General features: G+C 40.9%; 1 protein-coding gene across 6 annotated transcripts in view; it reads right to left on the reverse strand.

Moving 5' to 3' along the window:
• ttk (ttk protein kinase) overlaps nucleotides 1–17,900 on the reverse strand; it is an 80,918-nt gene that overhangs the window by 21,204 nt on the left and 41,814 nt on the right. For all 6 annotated transcript variants that reach the window (XM_069887402.1, XM_069887401.1, XM_069887405.1 and 3 more), the window contains 2 exons: nucleotides 17,468–17,592; nucleotides 2,625–2,702 (listed from right to left, as the gene is read on the reverse strand). In XM_069887402.1, the coding sequence (XP_069743503.1) occupies nucleotides 2,625–2,702; nucleotides 17,468–17,592 (203 nt within the window). The remainder of the gene's footprint in view (nucleotides 1–2,624; nucleotides 2,703–17,467; nucleotides 17,593–17,900) is intronic.

A 17,900-nucleotide genomic window follows, 5' to 3' on the forward strand; every position in this document is an offset into this window, starting at 1 on the left:
AGAGCGACAGAGAGAGAGAGCGACAGAGAGAGAGAGCGACAGAGAGAGAGAGCGACAGAGAGAGAGAGCGACAGAGAAAGAGAGCGACAGAGAGAGAGAGCGACAGAGAGAGAGCGACAGAGAGAGAGCGACAGAGAGAGAGCGACAGAGAGAGAGAGCGACAGAGAGAGCGACAGAGAGAGAGAGAGCGACAGAGAGAGAGAGAGCGACAGAGAGAGAGAGAGCGACAGAGAGAGAGAGAGCGACAGAGAGTGAGAGAGCGACAGAGAGAGAGAGCGACAGAGAGAGAGAGAGCGACAGAGAGAGAGAGAGCGACAGAGAGAGAGAGAGCGACAGAGAGAGAGAGAGCGACAGAAGAGAGAAAACAGGACAAGCTGGCAACCTTATGGAAAACCCCATTTGGAATACAGGTTGTGAGTTCTTAATTCAGCCTGATCAAACCCCTTGTGGTTCAAGCAAAAGGAGAGGACTGCCTGTCTAATGTTTCACTTGGAATAAGGGAAACAAAAAGGAACTCTGTGGTGACCTGAAAGAAAGAGATTATCATCTGGAAAACACCGATGGGGCAAGTTTCTTTGGCAAGACACTGAAGTGGCTGAATAAAAAGGAATCAGTTGTGGAAGTCCTGGAACAACAAATCTCTCTCTGAAAACCAATAATAACCTTCCTGAGTGGTAACCTTTTACCTTTCAAGCACCAAAGCCTGGCGAACTTTATAAATGTTGAATTCTATGCACAGTATAACAATTGCCTGTAACCAGTTAACTTGGAAGAACGAGAAGTGAGATTTGACTGTGAACCAAAAAACCTTTCTGAACTTACACACACATTACATACACGTGTGCGTAGAATTAGAAAGGGGTTAAGTTAGGTTAGTTAAGTCAATCGTGATAAGTTAAAGTTGTGATTTTGTTTTCATGTTTAAGGATAATTAAAAGCAACTTTTGTTTAAGTAACCATTTGTCTCGGTGAATATCTATTGCTGATGGAGCTTGGGGTCCTCTGGGATCGTAACAAAATTGTACTCAGGAAAAGATACATATACAAAGAGAGAAATTATTCACAAAGAAATATAAACAAACTGACAGCGCAATCCAGAAATAAAATATTTAATAATAAATGTGCAAAGTAAGAGTCCTTAAATAAGTCTCTGATTGAGTTTATTATTAATGAATCTGATGGTGGAGGGGTAGCAACTGTTTCTGAATCTGGTGATACAAGTTTTGTGGCTCATGTACCTTTTTCCTTATGGCAGCAATGAGAACGGAGCATGTCCTGGGTGATGAGGATTGCTGCATGGCTAGGCACAATTCCAATGCTTTGCACAAATTTTCCGATGACACCACGATTGTCAGCAGAATCACAAACTAAAATGAGGAATCTTACAGGGAAATAGTTCAGCTCGTTGAGTGGTGTCACACCAATTACCTTGCACCCAAGGAGATGATTTTGGACTCTGGAGGCAGTCAGGAGAACATGAACATGAGTCTTCATCTCGTCATCGAGTACTCAGTAGTGGAGAGGGTCAAGAACTTCAAATTCCTGGGTTTCAACATCTCCAAGGATCTGTCAATGCAATCATGAAGATGGCTTGCCAGTGGCTATACTTTTTAGGAGATTCAGTAGGTCACCTAAGACTCTCAAAAACTTCTACAGGTGTACTATGTCACAGACTGAATCCTGAATATGTTTTGTTATGGGCCCAGAGGATCCTAAAGCCCAGCAGAAATAGAAATTCATCAAGACAAATGATTACTTAAACAAAAGTTGCTTTTAATTATCTTTAAACATGAAAACAGGATCAAACTCTCACTTATTACTATTAACTTAATGTAAAAACCCCCTTCTAATTCTAAGCGCACGTGTATGTAATGTGTGTGCAAGTTCAGTAAAGTTCTTTGATTCGCAGTCCAATCATAACTTTTCATTCCTCCAAGTTCACTGGTTGCAGGCAATTCTTATATTATGCACAGAATTTAACATTTATGAATCTTCACCAGGCTTTGGAGCTTGAAAGGTAAATGGTTACAGCTCAGGAAGGTGCTTGTCAGTTTTCAGATAGAGATTTGTTGCTCGTTGGGCACACACAAATTAATTCCTTCCGATCAGCCACTTCAGTGTCTTGCCAAAGAAACTTGCCCCAAGAGGATTTTCCAGATGACAGCCTCTTTCTTTCAGGTCACCACAGAGTTCCTTTTTTGTTTCCCTTATTTCAATTGAAACATTATACAGCCAGCCACCTCCTCTTGTATGACCACAAGGGCTTCAACCAGGCTGAACTAAGAACTCACAACCCTCTTCAAAATGAGGCGTTTCCATAAACTTGCCAGCTTGTCATGTTCCAGTTCCAGCTGCTGCTGAACTGTAGAACTGAATTTTTTCTCTCTCTCTCTGAGAAAAGCCTATTTTTCTCTCTCTGCTTGACAAACCACATGACCTTCTTAGAACAGCAAATTGCATTCAGACAGACTGCGGCACCTGAATGTCATCGGTTGGTAATGAAAAGGTACAATTTCAGCTTTGGTTTCATTCTAGCCATTTGGGCACTCTAATTCCAATTTTCATGGTTCATTGTGATCACAGTACACAAACACACTTCAGAATATGCAGGAGACAGTTCTTACCTTTGATTTGGGTCTGTTTTCACCATTGGAGAATATTCCTTCAATGGTTTCAGGTGCCATAAAATTTAATGTGCCCACCTGAAAGGTAAATAACATTAGTGATCAGAAATTGGTTTACTAATTAGGCTTAAAATCCAGTGATCAAAATGTGTTCTTTTCCTGTGAAATTTCTTTCAACTATTATTAGTTTTAAATAATGCATATTTAATCAACATGTTCATCTTCTTTTTCAAAATAAGCTTGATCAAAATGTTTTTTTTTGCTTAAAGCAGACGAAAGTGAGACAAAAATCACGTTTAAATTTAGTGATAAATGGAAAAAAAAATCGAAGCCAAAATTGTACTAATATGCCTCCACATGAAATCAGTTTTATAAAAAACATCAGCACTTTCCTTCCAACTAAATTGGAGTGCCTCATTAATTGGATTTTTTTAAAATTATTTAATGGTGAGCACAGTCCTGCACATCTACATAACCTTCAGGAGATAGAAACACGTTCTCAAGTGAAAGCTTGCCAGTGGATTCACTAGTTGCTCAACAACCAAGTAAACTTTACAGTTTCTTGTGCTCTTCAACAGTTAGCCAGGGAATTTTTTTTATGCCTGAAGTGTTTTTTTTGATCCCAAAGGAAATAAAATGGTTTGGCAAATATTATTTGGAAAACCTACATAGAAGTTTCATGCCTGAGTAACATCATTTTTGGAAAACATGTAAATGATATTGAGAGAAGAAAAAAAAGAACATGGTAGATCTGCTAATGCATAAAATCTAAAGATAGTCCATTATCAACAGATTAATAATTCACCTTGATTTAAATTTCTATTGCACCCCAATCATCTCAGATTTGCTTCTCGTGCTTTTCCTTAAACTTTGCACATTAGTCAGACACATAGCTAGGAAACAAACAAGTACCTATTTTTTCCAATAATCCTACCCAAACCACATTTTATTCTAATCTCCTTCCAATTAATTCTATCAAAACCCCTCCCATCGAGATTCTACCACCCACCTATAGCAGGGGCAATTTAAAGTAGTGAATTAACCTACCAGCCCATGTAATTTTTTGACAGAGGGGAGAAAATTGGAACATCATGCCACTGTGTCACTATAAAAATTGTGTAATTCTTGCAGGCAGCACTGAAGCCCCAGTCACTACATTTTACAGGCAAATAAATTATATTTCTTTCCCCACCTGCTACTTTGTTTACTGAGTATTTCTGGCTTTTTCTTAAAATTTTATTTATTAAATCATGATAAATATATTGAAACATGCAATTAATGAATAAAAGTTACAATTTTAAAAAATACATACATTTTAAAACCCCCTACGACCCCCCAGTCCCCTTCCCTAACCCACCCACCTCTAACCTTCCCCATTATTTCTGTTTTCTACCATCCATTGAATTTTTCTTTTGAAAAATTCCTAAATGTTATTTTGCTTTTGAAAAATTCCTAAATGTTATTTTCATTTTATTATTTCAATTGCAGACCACCTTTCTAGGCAATAGAGCTTCATGCATCAATCTGCTGAATACAGCATCAATTCAAGTTGCCATAGCAATCCCTTGAACAGCTAATTGTTAACAGGAGTTTCAGCTTTCTTCTTCAAGCTTTTCATTAGCTTATTGAGCCATAGTTTCCAAGTGATCAACTGCCATGATTATTGGAAAAATAAATGAGTTTTTAAATTCAACTCTCAAGACTTCCACAGCCTTTTCAAAATTGTTGCCACCTGCAATGGGAATAAACCAAATAAATGGACACCAAACATTATTCTCATTTTTCTTCCAGAAGAGAAAATGTTTCACTGTTTGGATGGGATTTAACTTTAAGTTCGTTACACAATGCTACATTAAAGTCAAAAGACAAGATTAGTTGGTAAAAAATTAATCCTCAAGCTCAGGCTAAGTGCAAGTCAATAAATTGTCACAGTTGTGTCCTCAGGAAACTGAGGAGCAGAATAGTTAGCAGATTTTTGAAATGGTGCAAAAGTAACAAGGTTTTTTTGTTATGGGAGATTTCAGCTTCTCAAATATTGACTGGCACCTCCTTACTGTAAGTGGGATAGATGCCACACTGGATCTAGTACTGGGTAATGAACCTGGTCAGGTGTTAAACCTCTTAGAAGGAGAGATTTCAGTGACAGGGACCACAACTCCCTGACCTTCAGCATAGCTGTGAACGAGGAGAATTAGTGAAATTAAATTTTAATTAATGAAGGTTTAATTATGATGGTATGAGGCAGGAACTGGGGAGAGCAAATTGGGAACAGATATTCTCTGGGAAAAATACAGAAGCAATGTGGACTGTGTCCTAGATAGGTTTGTCCCAGTGACACAGGGGGAAAAAAATGGAAGGAAAAGGGAATCGTGGTTGACAAAACAGGTGAGTTAGCTAGTTAAGAGAAGAAGGAAACAAAAAAACAGGAAGGGCTCATGAGAATTGTCTGGTAGCCAGAAAGGAACAAAAACGAACTTAGGAGTCACATGATGCGGAGGAGTTGAACGGACAGACCCCACAAGAGTTCCTCCACACAATCCTGAAAATCAACTAAAAAAAATGCTGAAGAGGGAAAACAAAGCCCAAACATTATTACATCATGGGCAAGATGAACAGAACAGCCCTCTTGGAAACAGAAGAGGGCAATGGGCGAAGACAAACACTGTCAAAGGTGCCGCACAGGAGAGATGGGATGCAGGAAGAGCACAACATGATTGCAGAGGACCTGGGGCCGGCAAGTGGCATACTAGTGCCGACAATTGGCGACGTGATGGATGTCATACAATCACTGGCTAATAAAATTGAGACTCTAGACAAGAGGGTACAAAAGGAGTGGGCGAAGTGACAGAATGCAAGGATTGTGGGGCTAAGGGAAGGGACAGCAATTGGTGGGTTTTTTTTTTCCCTCGAGAAATGGATCCCGAAGATCCTGGTACTGATAAGACTGCACAAATACCAAGAGAGGGAGATGATACTCCGCATAGCCAGGGAGCATGATGGGCCATTGTTAGAAGGGGTGAGGATCAGATTTTTCCCCGATTTGAGTGCAGCATGGGTCAGGAAGAGGAAAGAATTTGATGCCATTAAAAGAAACCTACCTACAAAAAAAAAATTGGATATGCCCATTTGTACCCAGCAACATTACAAATCGACATGCCAGGGGGAGAAAGAAAATATTTAAAAGATCATCATGAGGCAATGGAGCTAGCACGGAAAATGAAAGGAAGACCCGAGGGGGAGATGGAAGAGCAAGGAAAATAGACTAAGAACATAAGGGATAAGGAAAATAATGAAATATCCTTTTTGTATAATGCAAAGATGGTTAGCCAAGCAATATACCGCACAAGGGATATAACAATAAGAAACAAGGACAGTCGATGTAAATAATGTAAATATATCCAATAAGGAGTGGGAAAGAAAATAGAATAGAAGGGTAAAAGCTTCAATGAGAGCAGGAGGTGGACCCGGCTTGAAGGGGAACAATGGTACCGATGAGTTAGCTATGGCGCCAAAATTTAGTATATACGTGTGTGTGTGTGTGTGTGTGTGTGTGTGTGTGTGTGTGTGTGTGTGTGAGTGAGTGAGTGAGTGAGTGAGTGAGTGAGTGAGTGAGTGAGTGAGTGAGTGAGTGAGTGAGTGAGTGAGTGAGTGAGTGAGTGAGTGAGTGAGTGAGTGAGTGAGTGAGTGAGTGAGTGAGTGAGTGAGTGAGTGAGTGAGTGAGTGAGTGAGTGAGTGAGTGAGTGAGTGAGTGAGTGAGTGAGTGAGTGAGTGAGTGAGTGAGTGAGAGAGAGAAGAGGGGATTTTTTAAATAATTTTTCTTCCTTATGTTTTTGTTCCAGCGGAACACCCAGTGCAAAGGAAGGAAATACTAGAATTGAGGCATGCAAATGGCTGGAGAAGAACATATATAGGTTTCCAGAGAAAGGTAAGCACAAATACAAGTATCAATGTATAAGACATTAAAATTCGTGAGTATTAATATAAATGGATTGAACGGACCTATAAAAGAAAGCGAGCTTTGGCAAATCTCAAAAAATTATGGAGAGATATAGCATTCATACAGAAACACTTTACAAAGTATGAATATACCAAACTAAAAAGAGATTGAGTGGACAAGTAATCCCGTCTTTGTATAACTCCAAGGCAGGGGGAGTAGCCATTTTAATAAATAAAAATCTTCCAGTGGTAATGAAGGAGGTAGTAACAGATCTGAATGGATGATATAGCATACTGTCAGATCTACTCAGAGGCTTGGTCACTTATTAACCTTTATGCACTAAACATAAACGATGAGCTATTTATACAAAGAGTCTTTCTTAAAATAGCTGAAGGACAAAACAATGTTTTAATTGGAGGAGATTTCAATTTTTGTTTAGATGCTATATTGGATAAATCCATCCAGACAATGATAAAAAGTAAGGCATCAAAAGTAACATTAGCATATATGAAGGATCTAAACCTAATAGATGCCTAGAGATGTTTACACCCCCAAGCTAGACACTACTCCTTTTATACAAAACCCCATGATTCTTTCACCAGATTTGACTATTTCCTAATGTCGGCACAGAGGAATGCAGGATGGTTGAATCGGAGTATTTAGCCAGATTATTATCAGACCATTCACCTTTAGCATTGATGATAATGATGCCAGAAAAACAGGCACCAATGTATAGGTGGTGACTAAATTCCATCCTGTTGAAAAGAGAACACTTCTGTACGTCTATAAGGTAACAAATTTAACGTATTTTGTGAAACTAACTGCCCATCTACTAACAGTTTCCTGATATGGGGCACACTAAAAGCCTTCCTGAGGGGGGCATACACTAAAAATGTCAAGAAAAAACATATGGCGGAAATTAATAATCTGGATAAAGAAATTACAGCACTAGAGAAGGAATATCCAAAATCTGGCTCAATGGATAAATACAACATTTTAATAAATAAAAAAGCTTAAATACAAATATACAAAGTGGAAAAAGACAATGAGATTGAAGGAAAAATCTTACAAATTGGGAAAAAGAGTGCACAAAGTTTTTTCTTGGCGCTAAAGGCAGAGGAAATCTCAAGGACGATCAACGCAGTTCAATTGGAGTTAGATACGATATCTTACGATCCAAAAATAATTAATGATACTTTTAAATAATTCTATATAGATTATATAAATCAGAATCCCACAGGATCAAACAAAAATAGATGATTTTCTGAATGGAATTGAGTTGCCGAGATTGAGCCAAAAGGACCAGATGAGGTTAAATGCCCCCCTCACTAGGGAGTAAAATGGAAAAAAAACTTTTGGACTGTTACAAACTAACAAGTCTCTGGAGGAGGACAGTTTCCCATCCGAGTTTTACAAAAATTTAAAGATTTGCTGATAACACTCATGATGGATGTGATCAATCAAGCAGTGGAGGTAAAGACTCTCCTGGATACCTTTTCAAAAGTAATAATTGTGACGCTACCCAAGAAGAATAAAGATCTGTTAAAACCTGTGTCTTACAGACCCATTTCATTATTAAATACCGACAACAAGATAATAGCCAAAGCACTAGCTGATACATTGGGCCAATATCTCCCAAAATTAATAAATCCGGACCAGCAGGCTTTATTTAAAAAAAAGCATTCTGCTGACAATTTGGGAAGATTATTGAATATAATACATTTGGCACAACCCACAGAAGATCCAAGTGTAGCAGTATCTCTGGATGCAGAAAAGGCCTTAGATAGATTGGAATGGCCATATTCATTTAAAGTAATGGAAAAATTTGGGCTGGGACAAGCATATATTCATTGGGTAAAAACACTATTCCAAACCACAAACAATGATCATAACAAATGGCCAAATTTCATCAACATTCCCCTTAAGTAGGTCTAGCAGACAGGGTTTTCCACTGGCTGTTTGCATTATTTATTGAATTATTAACAGAAAATATTAGGAGGGACCCATACATAAAGGGAATCAAGGTGGGTCAAACTGAACATAAAATAAATCTGTTTGAAGACAATGTGCTATTATACTTAATGGAACCATCTGAAACATTGAAGATTACAATATTTATTTCAATCCATTCCTATATATCTACCAGAATCTTTTAAAAAAAAACTAAATGGCAACACAAGAACTTTCCTGTGGAATAGCAGTCTCCAGGATCTCCATAGAAAAATTGATGTGCGATTATAAATGGGGGGGGGGGGGGGGTGGGTGGCTACAACTACCTGATTTTAGGAAATATTACTTGGCAGCCCAGTTGAGGTTCCTCGCATCTTTATTTGAAGAAGATGAACATAGGATTATATAGCATGGGGGAGAGGAGTGGCAAAAGATTTCATTCACAAAACAAATACCAAATTAATAAATAAAATAATGGATAACCTCATCCTAAAACATCTGGTAAAAATTTGGAAGGAAGTTAATGATAGTATTGGTAAAGAGATTGTAATATTGTCAAAATCACCCTTAATATGCAGCGAACTGATGCCTATGAACTTTGGTAACAAAATTCTGGATATTTGGTACAGAAAGGGGATCCGAGCTATTGACAACTGCTATGAGAATAGACAGCTCATGTCCTTTGAACAACTGAAGGATAAATATGATTTGCCTAATGGAACCTTTCACTACTTTTAACAGTTAAGATCCTTCCTGAGGGAAAAAAATGGGGCCCTACCATGATCCCACCTGAAGGCAACAAGGTGCAAGGGCTATTTCAACTGGGAGGTGCTCCTAAATTTATATTCACAATGTACTTTGTACTTCAAAGTGAGAGCCCAAAACTGGGCCTGCAAAGAACGATGGAGAGGTGGGAGTCTGACTTGGGAACAATGATGGTTGAAGAATGTTGGTCAGATCTAAGTTGGGAAAGAGTAACATCAGTGATCAACGCCAGACTTAAGATTGGAACAATACAATTTCTTACACCAATTATATCTCACAAAAATTACATAAAGGAAAAGAAAAATCACAGATATCGGAAATGTGCTTCAAGTGTGGGTTAGAAATTGATACCTTTACACACTCCACGTGGACCTGCGCAAAGGTAAGACCCTTTTGGTTGGAACTATCTCATATTAATTAGGATTACGGCAATAGATTTCCCGCTGGATCTGTAACTGTATTTATTGGGAAACCTGGAGGAACTGGGCAGAAAATTAACTAAATTCCAAATTAAATTTGTAGATATTACACTGTCAGTAGGAAAAGAAAATGCATTGTGATCACCTGGAAGTCCGACTCCCCCTGCTCCATCACTTGATGGACCACGGAGATGCACCACTGTGTGTCCATGGAGAAATAGCATAAGAAATAAGTTCAATACTTTTGCCAAAATATGGCAACCTTATCGCACAGCTAGAACAGCCCACAGTTCTAAAAAGCCAACAAAATACATAAAGATAATAACAATGAAGCAACTCAAGGAGTGGAATTAGATTAGAAAGAGTGGAGGTACACTGAAATTTTCATTTTACCTTTTTTCTGTTTGTCAGTTTAATTGTTTAATTTTCAAAGTTTTTGGGGGGGGAGGAAATTATAAGTCAGCTGACAGTGTTTGTATCTGAGAAGTGAAGTATACTAAAAGAAAGTGCAAATACGTTAAAACAAATTTTTTTTCAGATGTGATACTATATTTTTGGAAAAATTGAAAAATAAAGTTTTTAAAAAAAAAAAGAACAGGAGAGCGAGAAAGGGGGCATGAGAAGGCCTTAACAAGTAGGATTAAGGAAAACCCAAATGAATTCTAGGCTTACATAAAAAACAGCAAGGGTGGCGCCGTTAGCACAACACAATTACAGTGCCAGTAATCCAGGTTAGAATCAGATGCTGTATGTGAGGAATTGTATGTTTTTCCCAGTGCCAGCGTGGGTTTCCTCCCACCCTTCAAAATGTACAGGGGTTGTAGGTGAATTGGGGTATCTGGGCAGCACAGTCTCATTGGCCAGTAGGACCAGTTTCCGTGATGAATGTCTAAATTTAAAATTTAAAAATAAAAGGATGACAAGAGTGTAGGTAGCGCCACTTAGGGACAAAGGAGGCCACATATGCCTGGAGAAAAGGGAGGTCCTAAATGCTTCAGTGTTCACTAGAGAGAAGGGCCTTGGTCAATGTGAGGTCAGTGTAGAACAAGTTTGTATGAACAAACATGTTGTGGTTAAGATAAAGTGCCTGATCCTCTTCAAAATGTTCAGATTAACAAGTCCCCAAAACCAGACGAGATATACCCCCGGTTTCTACAGGAAGCGAGGGAAGAGATTGTTGGAGCACCAGTAATGATCTTTTGATCAGGTTTATTTATTATCGATTGTACAAGTACAACCCTTTGAAACAGTACTCCAGTCCTTGGTGCAAAACAGACATAACACATGTACAGATAAAGGATACATATGCAAAGTACGTATATACAAATATTATCCAATAATGAAAAGTAAAGTCACGGAGGATTTGTATGAGCAGTTCAGCAGTCTCCATATTTCTCAGCCTGGTGGTTCTGGCTCTGATTCTCCTCTAGCTCTTTCCTCATGCTGTGTGCAGGTGGTAGAGGTCCTCACTGATTTTGAGAGCCCTCTTTAGACCATGATCCCAGTAAATCAGGTTGGTGGGATGAAGGAAACCCAAGTGATCCTCTCTGCCACTCTTGTCCTGTGAAATGACCTCTGATCTGACACTCTACAGCAATTGTACCTCACTGTAATGGAGCCAGCAGGATGCTCTTGTTAAAGAGTTCCTGTAGAAAGTTGACAGGATGGTGGCCGGTAGCTTTGCCTGGCTCAGTCTTTTCAGGAAGTGAAGTCAATGCTGCGCCTTCCTGGTAAGTGAAATGTTGCGTCCAGGATAGGTCACTTGTTAAGTGGATTCCGAGGAACTTAGTGCCCTCTACCCTCTCCTGTACGAGCTATTAATGTTTAGCAGAGGGCGGTCATCCCCAGTCCTCCTGAAGTCCACAATCCTCTCCTTCATTGAATATCAGATTGTTATTTTTGCACTATTTTATGAGATTTTCCATCTCTTCTCTGTAGTGCGACTTATCATTGTTGCTGATGAAGCCGACTACTGTCGTTTCATCTGCAAATTTGATGATTCTGTTGCAGCTCAATTTGGTGTTGCAGTAGTGGGGCAAAAGAGCAAACAAGAGCAGGCTGAGCGCACAGCCCAGAGGTACACAAGTGCTCAGCGTGATGGAGTTCGACGTTCTGCTGCAAACATTTTGCCTGCTCTCTGGACACAGGAGAGGCCCTGAAGAATTGGAGAATGGCAATGTGATTCACTTGTTTAAAATGGTATTAGGGAGAATCCTGGGAATTATAGATCAGCAAGTCTTGCACTAGTGATGGGTAAATAATTGGAGAGGATTCTTAGAGACAGAATTTACAAGCATTTACAGAATTTAGCATAGACTTCTCAGAGACAGCATCATTTTTGGAAGGGCAGATCATGTCTCAGAGATTTTTTTTAAAGAAATGACAAAAGAAATGATGATGGTAGAATGGAAGATGTGATGTATATGGATGTTTTTGACAAAGTTCCCAATGGAAACTCATTCAGAAAGTCATGGGATCCATGCAACCTTGTCTGTATGGATTTAGAAATGATCTTCCTGCAGAAAGCAGAGGGTAGTGGTCGATGGAACATTTTCTGCTATTTGTAATCTTTATAAATGACCTGGACAAAGAAATAGAAGGATGGGTCAGTAACTTTGCAGATGACACAAAGGTTGGAGGTTTTGTGGATAGTGTAGAAGGTTGCTGCAGGTTATAAAAGTATATAGACAGGATGAAGAGTTGTTCAATCCAAATAAGTGTGAAATGATTAAATGAGGGGCAAACATCAAGGTGCAAGAACTGTGTTTCAGTGTGAAAAGACAAATAAAATAAACAGATGTAGTCGAGTTGAAATTCAGTGAAAGTTGTTTACTCAAACGGTCACATACATCTTTTGGAAACCCCTCATGTACCAAATAACATCATCGCATTGCGACGTCATGACATCACTCAGAACCTCCCGAGCTAGTTCGATTAAGCGTCCAGTGAGCTATTACATCCCCTCCCCTCAGAACCAGTGTTAGGAGGTGAAACCTCTGGTGCCATTACTGTCCATCACTCTTGGGTGCTCAGTCTGCCTAAGATTTCAGTCTCCCACAGTCTGCCTAAGATTTCAGTCAGTGGCACCTCCTGACCAAGTGCTGTGGACACAAACTCCTCAGTTACAATGAGCGGGGCTCCATAAACCAACTTGGCCAATGAGGAATTAGGATCTTCCTTAGGTGCCATTCTTATTCCCTGGAGGATCCAGAGCAGCTCTTCTGCCCAATCAGATCCCTGGAGGCAGGCCATGAGTGCAGCCTTCAAGTGCCAATGGAACAGCTCCACCAGGTCATTCGACTGCAGATGGTAGGTTATTGTGTGGTGGAGCTGCATTCCCAACAGTCACGACAAAACATTGCAGAGTGCAGAGGTAAACTGTGAGCCTTTGTTGGAGGTGGTGTGTGTGTGGATAGGCTGAACTGAGATACCTTGCAGAAATAATGATGAGTCCATCATGGGAATCGCCTCCAGCCACCTAATGAACCTGTCAATGACTGTTAACAAATACCTAGACCCTCGTAATGCCGCATGTGGGCCTACAATGTTGGCATGCACATGGTCGAATCTGCTCTGTGGTTGAAAGGCTGTAGTAGTGCCTTCATGTTCCTTTGCACTTTTGCAGATTGGCATAACCTTTTTTTTAGTCCATGCCATACAAACTTGTCAGCTATCAGGATGACTGTCGCTCGCATAGAGGAGTGGGACAGTCTGAATGGCATTGAAAATACAAAGTCTCCACACAGCAGGGATAATAGGGCAAGGCTGACCTGCAGAAACATCGCACAGGAGAGTGGTACCTTGCGGCCCAAAGGCCACATACTCAAGTTTCAGGCTCAATGCAGCAGTTGTGGACATTCATTTTCCTGATGCTGAGCTTTGGCAAGCGCCATGTAGTCTACACCCAGAGAGAGGGCACATACTGCTTGAATGGAGAAGCAGTACTCTTACCGGAGATGCATTTAATCATGGTTGAAAAATCTGATATGCAAGATTGGTGGTGTTGCTGGCAGGCTGACCAGGGATCTGATGCCTTCGCAAAGGCGAACGTTAGCAGTTTGTGGTCAGTAAAAAGCATGAAGTATCTGCCTTCCAAAAGGTACAGCGCCAGCAGTTCCCTATATCGAATGGGCGGAGGTGCCTACTAAATAACGTAGAGGCTTCCATTGTCCATTGATGTACTGTTCCAAGATCCCACCTACTGTCGTGTTGGACACATCTATCATCGAGCCAGTTGGTGTATCTATTTGTGGATGGACCAGCAATGTTGCCTTCACCAGGGTGTCTTTGGTCTGCTGGAATGCTACCGACGTCTCCTTTGTCTACTCGAGTTCTTTGGTACCGTTGGACACAAGGTCGAAGAGGGGTTTCATAATTTGAGCTGCAGAGGGTACAAAGCAGTGATAGACATTGATCATCCCTACAAATTTCTGAAGTCCTTTGATTGTGTCAAGCCTCAGGAATTTGAGGATGGATTCCACCTTCCTAGGCAATAAAACAACACCCCAGGTGCTAATCTGATGTCCCAAAAACTCAATAGGACTGCACGAATTTGCACTTGGCAGGGGTTCACAGTTAGCCCAAACTCCTGTAAGCAGCGGCAGAGTAAACACAGATACTGCAAATGCTCTGTGTGACTGGCTGGCGACGAGTATGTGGTCCAAGTATACAAAAAGGAAGTCCATACAACGCCCCACTGTATCCATTAGTTGCTGGAATATTTGTGCAGCATTTTTAAGCCCAAAAGCCATTCTCAAAAATTCAAAAAGGTCAAATGGTGTTATGATGGCAGTCTTGGGCACATCCTCGTGGTGTACAGGTATTTGGTGGTACCCACACACCAAGTCAATTTTAGAAAATATCCTGGCCCATGAAGTTTAACTGTAAAATCCTGTGTATAGGGTACAGAGTAGTGGTCTGCAGTGGTAGCATCATTGAGACGCCTATAATCCCTGCAAGGTCTCCAACCTCCTGTGGCTTTGGGGACCGAAGGGCTATCAGACCTGCATATGATTAAAAGTTATTCTATTTTGTGGAACTCTTGCTTTCCAAGCCACAACTAGTCGAGCAGCAGGCATCGGGCTTGGGTGCGTAGAGGAGGACCTTGGGTGAGGTTGTGGTACGCGATGCCATGTTTGGGTGTGGCAGTGGAGAACTGGAGAGTGAAAATGTCCAGAAACTCTGCAAGAAGTTTGGTGAATTTGTTGTTCGAGTACTTCATGGCGTCTAAGTGCAGAGTGGGTAGTTTGGCTTTTCCAAGGTGGAACGTCTGGAACATTGTGTTCACTAACCAGTGCCATTTTAAGTCCACCATCAGTGAGTGGGGTCTAAAGAAGTTGGCACCCAGCAACATCAGGTCACAGCAGCAAGAATGAACTTCCATGTGAATTTATTGTCGCCGAATTTCAGGGGTATAGTCTGTGCGCCATTTGTACGAATAGAACTGTTATTCACTGCAGTGAGCGCTGGACCCATGCTCCAGGTACAGGTGTCAAAGACCGAAGGAGGAAGAACACTAACCTCTGCACTTGTGTCGACTAAACATTTGCACTGGAAAAGCTCATCCGAGACTTGGAGTAGGCTGTTATTAGCAACTTTGCCATTAGCGACGACCGACCATGGTGTTTTCCCGTAAAAGTGTGTGGGGGGTGGGGGGTCAGCAGCAGCCAGCTGCAGAACCCATCATTGATGGCAAGATCACCAGGTGGTTATCATGGAGTCATGCTTGGCCAGGCAAACGTGCGCTCTCATCGCCAGTACTCATAAAGCCTGTGTCTTTGAGTATGACACAGTACTAATTTCTGTGGGCCTTGCTCCTTGCTGTTTAGCGCGCAACAGAATGTCAGCACGGGCAGCTACTGTTCGAGGGTTATCAAAGACCTCATCAGCCAACATAAGACGGCAATCAAACAACTAACTGCTTGAAGAGCAAGCAAGGCCTGTGGTCACTGCCACTTTCAACATGTCATTCATTAACTCCAAAGGGGCGCAGTCCCCCAGGCCATCAATATGGAGGAGCCATGAAGCTCACTCGTGCAATGAGAGACCATAAATCCAGAGGAGGGCTTTTAGGGCTTTGTACTTGCCGACAACTGGTGGGGCCTGAAAGAAATTACTACTCGACCAGCTGTGTCCTGGTCAAGAGCGCTTACCACATGTTAGTACTTAGTGCCGTCCACCTCTATCCTGCAAATGCTGAACTGCTCATCAGTCTGCCTGAACCAAACTTCAGGTTGAGTGGTCCAAAAGACAGGCAGTTTGAGTGAAATCGTTGCATTGTCCACATTGGGTCCAAAATCTGTTTGGGCCCAAAGTCACCAATGTAACAACTGGGTTACAGTGTTAAATGAGGAACGAGAAAATGATCAGTCGTAGACGAGTCGAAGTTCAGTAAAAGTTGTTACTCCAACAGTCACACACAGCTTTTTAAAAATCCACGTGTTCCAAATGACATTGTCGCATTGTGACATCATGACGTCACTCGGAACCTCCCAAGCCAGTTCAAAAGCAGGTACATGGTTGATGGCAGGATTCTTAACAGTGTGGAAGAACAGAGGGACCTTGGGATTAAAGTTCATTGATCTCTCGAAGTTGCCATGTATAATGATAGAATAGTTAAGGCGGCTTTTGCTATGCAGTCCTTCATTAGTTGGGGGGATTGAATTCAAGAGCGGTGAGGTAATGTTGCAACTCCACAAAACTCTGGTTAGACCGCTCTTGGAATGTTGGGTTCAGCTCTGGTCACCTCATTACAGGAAGACTGTGAATCCTTGGAGAAGGTGCAGTGGATATTTACCAGGATGTTGCCTGGATTGGAGGTCTCGTTTTCTGAGGCAAGGTTGACAGAGCCAAAACTGTTCTCTTTGGAGGGAAGAAGGATGAGAGGTGACTTATCAGCCTACACGATTATGAGAGGCCAAGATAGGGGGGACAGGCAGCACCATTTTCCTGGGGCGAGAATAGAAAAGTAAATACCCAAGGACATCCGTACAAGGTGAGGGGAGGAAGGTTTAGGGAAGGCATCAAGGGCAAGTTTTTATTTTAAATACACATATTAGTGGGAGCCTGAAATGCATTGCCATGGATGGTGGTGGAGGCAGGTACAATAGGGACATTTAAAGGGCTCTTAGACAGGCACGTGGATGCAAGGAAAATATAGGGTTATGGGTGTGAGGTAAGCAGTATGCTTGAAGGGAGTGGGCAGAACCAGAGCTAACAGCTCCTGTCTTGTGACAGCTAGACACAACGGCCTCCTATCTACTGGCAACTAGTCACTACAGCTATGAGGCATAGTGACTCAGCAGCACCCATAGGTTTAATGAAAAGCCCTGGCCTACTCGACATAGCTACATCATGAGGTTGTTCCACTTCAGATGTCATGACACCAGGTCACATATTGTGTTTCTATATCAAGCCTGATAACACTCATAAACACTTTTCTCTTTGCTGGCTGACAACTTCAGGTGTAGTCTCGTTATTTCAACATGATGGCATATGAGCACAAACATCATCCACCACAAACTTTGATTTGTGGAATAGGTTTATATGGGTCAACACATATCATGGGCCAAAGGGCCTGTAATGTGCTAGAACTTTCTATATTTGTTTGTTACAATTTACTTACACATTTTCAATCCACTTAAGTCAATCAAACCAATTGGTATAGCACAAGATTACCATTTTGTAAAAATAGTAAGTATGAATGAGGCTGTCGTTTCACTCCTATATAGAACCACGCTACCAAATTCTTTGCAAGACTCTACATTACTCACCAATGAATCTTTGCTGATACTGGTCACATCTGGTTGTATCTCATTTGCAATGCCAAAATCTATCAACTTCAGCATTCCCTCAACCATCAAAAAATTAGCTGGTTTCAGGTCACTATGAATAATACCTAAAAAAAACAAAATGCTTTCTCATGAGGCAACAATCATTTACAATGATTTTGCAATGCCCGTAAATAACATTCAATAAAAGCAAACTTTATTAACTTCAAAATGTTGAAATATTAAAATGCAAGAAAAAAAATTAGGCATTTATGGTAATAAAATTTGCTGGCAATGTTTTCTTAAGCAGGTGATTTAAGCCCAATTTAGTTTAGGGAGAGAAGGAAAATGGACTAGGATGGCAGGAAAGATTTGGTAGTCACAGACATGAACCTTCTCATTTGTTGTATCAACATTACTCAAAGTCAAACTCCCA

Source organism: Narcine bancroftii, chromosome 6, assembly GCF_036971445.1.
Source record: "Narcine bancroftii isolate sNarBan1 chromosome 6, sNarBan1.hap1, whole genome shotgun sequence".
NCBI classification, from domain to species: domain Eukaryota; kingdom Metazoa; phylum Chordata; class Chondrichthyes; order Torpediniformes; family Narcinidae; genus Narcine; species Narcine bancroftii.